This window comes from Babylonia areolata, chromosome 27 (assembly GCF_041734735.1).
Source record: "Babylonia areolata isolate BAREFJ2019XMU chromosome 27, ASM4173473v1, whole genome shotgun sequence".
NCBI classification, from domain to species: Eukaryota; Metazoa; Mollusca; class Gastropoda; order Neogastropoda; family Buccinidae; genus Babylonia; species Babylonia areolata.
The window spans coordinates 26034725-26040586 of NC_134902.1; the positions used below are offsets into that span (position 1 = coordinate 26034725).

Below are 5862 nucleotides of genomic sequence, written 5' to 3' on the forward strand. Positions count from 1 at the left end.
ATTTGTGTTCTGTCCAGAATTAGGTTTTCTTTACTTTAAATTGCGAACAAGAAAAAATATGTCATGCCTCAAACAAAATATCTAGAAAAAATAACTGGAAAGAGCCCAAAAATACTTTCTGGATTAGAGCCTCAGCAAAATAAACTGGTCATGATCCGGAAATACAGCTTAATCCGGAAGACTATAACTTATCATTAGTATAATATAAACAATCATTGAAAGGAGCTATTGTGTAATAGATAATCATGACTAGTATATCGGTGAATCATCCTATTGGTAACCGGTTGACATTTTTGCAGAATATGCACGTATCGTGAGTTCTGCATCCAGTGGTGACGTAATACAGTGGACTTCACCACTCATCAGCCCAACGGAGTCAAACAGAACGGACTGTCTTTATTTCGTTTATTTCCTGCCCAGCAGTTCTGACCTGACAGTCTCTGTTCAACTGCTGAACGAGAACAGGACAGTGGCAGTGTGGAGAAATTCCACTTCAAGATTCCACTCGAATGGCGTGTGCCCTTTACAAGTGCGTGCAGCATACAAGGTAAAGCAACGTCATTATGATACTTCCATTTATTATCATCATATTCATCATCATAGTTAATGGATTTTTTAACTGTGGCGGATGATGCGGTGGTGGTGGTGGTGGTGCATGAAGTGGTCCAACAGCCTTCAGTACAAAGGTACAGATGACAGAAAGTGCTGAGGACAGGGGAGAGGAAGACCGTGCAGCACCACAAGGACACACATGAGTACCACACCACCTGACTGGTGCAGTTCTGGACCCTGTGTTCAAATGACTGTAATTTGTCAATCACAGTAACAAATGCATTATCAGGGGTAAAAACATCAAAAAACAGTTTTTGACTGCCAAACTCAATATAAAAAACCCCAACTAATCCACTGCATAATATGTTATTGTAATTCCTTTCTAAACGAATCGTTGTTTATGTCATCAGAATGTGTTGTGTTACTTCATAGTAAAAACAAATATGCATCTAAGTAGACGAGAAGAACGAAAAACAGCCAAAAATAGAACACGAACAAGAACAACAGCAACAGCAACAACAGCAGCAGCAGAATTAACAACAAAAAAAACAACAGCAGCTACGACAGCAACCACAATAAACAAGAAACATACTGCCCAATATCGTTTCAAGGGGTGGGGTATGAGAGTGGGATTTTGTTTCCTGCTAAAACCACTGCCTGTGGAAAACTTGATCATCGCCATTGTCCGAGAACAACAGATGACTGTATCCGCCACTTTGAAAACAGTACCCTGGCCTATATTTGTTTGTGATTTACCTCTGGTGCAGGTTATGTAAACATGTTCAAGTTAAACTAACCAACTAACTAACTACACAGCTAGCAAAGTAATTAGATAACCATTCAACTAAGTGACCAATCAACTAGCCTTATGTCTGCTTAACTCTAACATTAATTTATGTCGTTTGCAGTTTCATTAGTTGCTGGCAAGTTTTACATCTCACTGGTAACGTTGACCACGTCTTCCCCTTTGTCAACATAATCATCGCATCATTGTCTAACAACAACAACAACAAAAACAACAACAACAACAACAACAACAACAATAATAATAATATTAATAATAATAATCGTCACCATCATCGTCATCATCATCACCACATCACCATCATTACCGTCATCATAATGATTATCACCATCGTCATCATAATCATTATCACTATCGTGGTGTTCGCCATCATTACCAGTATTGTAAGCATAGTCCTTGGTATCATTCTCAGTGTGCCCATCACTGCTGTTGCTTACAAACCAGGTGTAAATCTATCGTTGTGCATCTTTCGGCAGATCCTGTTCAAGGTGGAGAAACAACCAAGCTCCACAGGAGAGGTCTATGTGGTGGTCACAAAATTCATCAGACATCATAGGACAGGAGTTTGCACTATATCCCCGAGTAACGCCGTGACGTCCTCCTCCAACAGCGTGGTGAGGCCATCAGTCCTCAGCCAGCCACCAGCAGACACACAGTGCTCCATTCCATCCTCATCAGCAGCTGTCAGTACAAGTCCTGTGTCTTCACCACCAACATCCACTGCATCGGGGACGACACTGAAGGGTTCATCACACAGTCAGGACCTCTCCACGTCAGCCACACGTAAACAGGGAGAGGGGTTTACATAAATGTGTGTGTGTGTGTGTGTGTGTGTGTGTATGTGTGTGTGAGAGAGAGAGAGAGAGAGAGAGAGAGAGAGAGAGAGAGAATGTGTGTGTGAGAGAGAGAAATAAAAAAGAGAGAGTGACAGAGAAAGACAATAACAGACAGAGATATAGTATGTTATTGAATGGTTTACTCTGGGAAGTTAATCGAAACGTACACGAACGATATTCCATGCAAATATTGCGAACTGGAGAGTCAGACAGCAGAATTAAGAACGGCAATTAAGAATGAAACCATTGAAAAGGGGTGTATACACGAGTTGTCAGTACAGTCAGTGCCGGGAATTATACTCTCAGTCTGTCATGACCACTGCGGTGAAGACCGCGGTATCCTGCCTTTCTCTCTTATCTTCCTCTTTGTCTCATTGTCCTTTTCTTTCTCTGCATCTGTGGCAGCGTATCTGACATCATCATCCTCATTGTCAGCTGCGTCAGGGCTTGATGATGGAGCTGAGGACAAGCCGAGCAGCACGGTCATAGCTCTGGCAGTGGCACTGGCGGTGGCTGTTGCGGCTCTGCTCGTGGCTGTTGTGGTCATCATGTGGCTGAGGAGGAAGATACACACTGGCACGTGAGTGTTGTACAGACTCTGTTTATAGCTCTACCAGGCATTCTTTGAAGCATGGTTAACAGTGAGGTATAGAGGATGAGGTGCAATGGGGGTATGGAAAAAAATCAATAAACATTTTGAAAATTAAAAAAAGTATCGCAAGGTATTAAAAACGAAAAGCAGGTTGGAGGTGAAAATGTGCTGCGGTGCCTGAGAAAACAGCTGTTAGTTTGATTTTTTCTTTCTTTTTTGTATTTTTGTTTCCTTGTTTTCTTCTTTTTTTCTTGCATAATAGCGTACATTATATGTGAGTACAGTGCATTAATTTTCTTTACATATTGTTGGATAAGGGAATAAAATTATCACTTTTATTACTGGTATTGTTTGAGCAAAGAGCTCATTATTGTTGTTTTTATCGGTTTGAATTTTCTGTTCCTCTTCTACGGGTACGTGGGGAGAAGTGAGAGCCTGCTATTTATTATTCTTGTCGTTGTTCTTTGTCTTTTTTTTTTTTTTAACTAAGCTTTCCACATTTGTCCTCTAAGTGGCTCCATACATTTTCTTTCCAAAGGAAAAGAGCGGAGACACGGACGATGGGAACAGATGCTATAGCTCCAACTCCCGGAACTGCTGATCCAGCTGAGGACACTGCTGGTGGTAAGTTGAAGCCTTGGTCACCACAGGGACTGTGGCTGTGTGGGCTGAGCTAGAACGAGGAGATGGGAAAGTAGCTGGCTTGTCTTCACTGTTGGATTGCAGAAACACTTCAGTGGGTTTTTCGTTTGGTCCATACATCATGTTATTTCTTTCAACTGGTGTGTGTGTGTGTGTGTGTGTGTGTGTGTGTGTGTGTGTGTGTGTGTGTGTGTGTGTGTGTGTGTGTGTGTGTGTGTGTGTGACAGAGACATGGCAGACAGTGATAATGGGAAAGTTGTAATTATCTATAACCTCTCGAGTGACTTTATATACATGCAGTAACCAGCTTTGTGGCTCTGTCATACATAGTGATTTGTCAAAAGACTGTCGGTAAAAGCTAAAATTGTAAAAGGGAAAAACAACATTCAACAGATTCAGTTCGTAAAAATGATATCAAAATGTTGTTCCTTCATATTAATTGCTTTGGGAATCGGTTAAACTGCCCCATTTTATATGGGAAAGTTTTATAAGTTTACAAACCAGTATTCGACTATCTACTGAGTTTGTTTTTTCTTTGAAAACTCGCTACCAGCAGTAATTTTGAGTAACAAATCACCGTTCCCATGTTGAATACATACCGAAAACAAAACCTGAAGTATTCCTCTCGTTACATGTTTTGCTTTTCTTTTCTGTTTTCTTTTTTCTTCTTTTTTTTTTTGTTGTCACGAATAATGAATATCAAATATAATAAAGGACAGAATAAATCATGACGGAAATATAAAAGATATTTAGTAAATGATTCGGATGTCAACAGTCCAGTGAAAAAACCAAAGACAGCAATATTTTGCCCTGAAACATATGTTGACCAAAAGAATTATTTACTATTGCATTGACGGGGTAAATAAGAATCAAAATAGTCATCATCATGAATATTATCTTTTCTCCTTCTCATCATTATCACTACCAATATTATCATCATAACATAACAATGGTGTAGGAAATCGTTTTAAAAAAACAACATCACTCAATATCGCGTCTGTATATGTTATCCCAAAAGTGTAATTTGATTCACTGTTGACCAGAACCCGCTCCAGATGAGGCCATCGCTCCATCCCTCTACGACGTCACCGGAGAACTGAGTCCCCCTAATCATTACAGCAGTCTGCAAGGGACAGGGCATTATGACGTCATCGATACGTCAGCAACGCCTCAGTGTGACGTCAGCAAGACGGACGCAGCGTCATACTACAACGTGGGAGGGAACACACAGTCTTCCTATTACAACGTTGGAGGTCCCATTATGTCACCTGATGATGCTAATGATGACGAAAAGAACGTTTATGAGGAGCAGATGTGAAACCAGGCATCGTGTTGTATTTCTAAGACAGTGATGGACAGTTTTAGAATTGCAATTTAGCGTGACCAAAATAGAACCAAAATAGAATATAAACAGTATCTCCAATTGCCTTGTGGTAATTCAGTGCTAGAAATTTCCATCTTTTCCATCATTATTTCCTTGTGTTTTACCCGTAGCCCCCCCCCCACCCCCACCCCCCACCCCCACCCCCCCTCCTCTCCGCCCCCCTTTCTTAATATTTGTATTGATTCATTTGTTTATTTATTTATTCATTTAGTTACTTTGCTGGCCCATTCACCTGAATATACATAATCACCACCAGTACCCTCATCACCTAATAACCCTTCATCCCAGAGAGGATCCCTGTTGCAGATATTGTATCTTTTGTTAAACTGCTTTTGTCTTATGTGTAGAATTCGACAGCTAAGCTGGAATGGACGCTATAGCTTTTCGTGTCTGCAGTATTGCGTGCTGGCACAGTCTTTTGTGTTGATTGTTTGTACCAGATGTGCTTTGGTGTAGGTGGTAGGGAGATGTTGTAACTTTTTTTTTTTTTTTTTTCCAATTACTCGTTTGTTTGTTTGTTTATTTGTTTATAAATTATCTATTTCTGTTGCATGATTTGATCAGGAAATGACGCATTGTCAGTACAACACAACATTAATCTGACAATAACCACGGCCTAGTCATAGTAGTTTATGGTGATGGGAATCTAGATAAGCAGGGATGACTAGTGTCACCCACGTGGCCTTTGTTGTTGGGTCAAAAGTCTTTGGTGGTACGTGGCCAGGGTGACTCCTTCATGCAAGTGAACGTCGTGCTGTTCCTGAAAAGGCAAAGGAGAAAATGAAAGATGTGTTGTACATAAATTAGAAGTAAATCTGTCGAAAAACAGAAATATTAGTAGATATCCACAGAAAAGCAAAACACCATTATTTTCACTGTTTCTGAAATGTCATGCTTTCCTATCGAAACATCACCGTGCCGAAACGGAGTTACTGTTGAACACTGGATCAGAAGTCCCATCCTAGACCGATTCTACTAGGGAGTCTCCTGTTTCCTATCCTGTTTAACAGTTTCCCCATGGTCGTTCTTTTTTTAGTGTCAACCACGTGGC

General features: G+C 40.5%; 1 protein-coding gene across 1 annotated transcript in view; it reads left to right on the forward strand.

Annotated features, from left to right (window-relative positions):
• The window catches only part of LOC143301550 (uncharacterized), a 7206-nt gene extending 2292 nt beyond the window's left edge, over positions 1–4914 (forward strand). Inside the window, exons 2-5 of the mRNA XM_076615929.1 lie at positions 1834–2140; positions 2599–2773; positions 3324–3409; positions 4471–4914. Coding sequence (XP_076472044.1) covers positions 1834–2140; positions 2599–2773; positions 3324–3409; positions 4471–4745 — 843 coding nt within the window. The 3' untranslated portion in view covers positions 4746–4914. The remainder of the gene's footprint in view (positions 1–1833; positions 2141–2598; positions 2774–3323; positions 3410–4470) is intronic.
• The last annotated feature ends 948 nt before the right edge of the window (positions 4915–5862 follow it).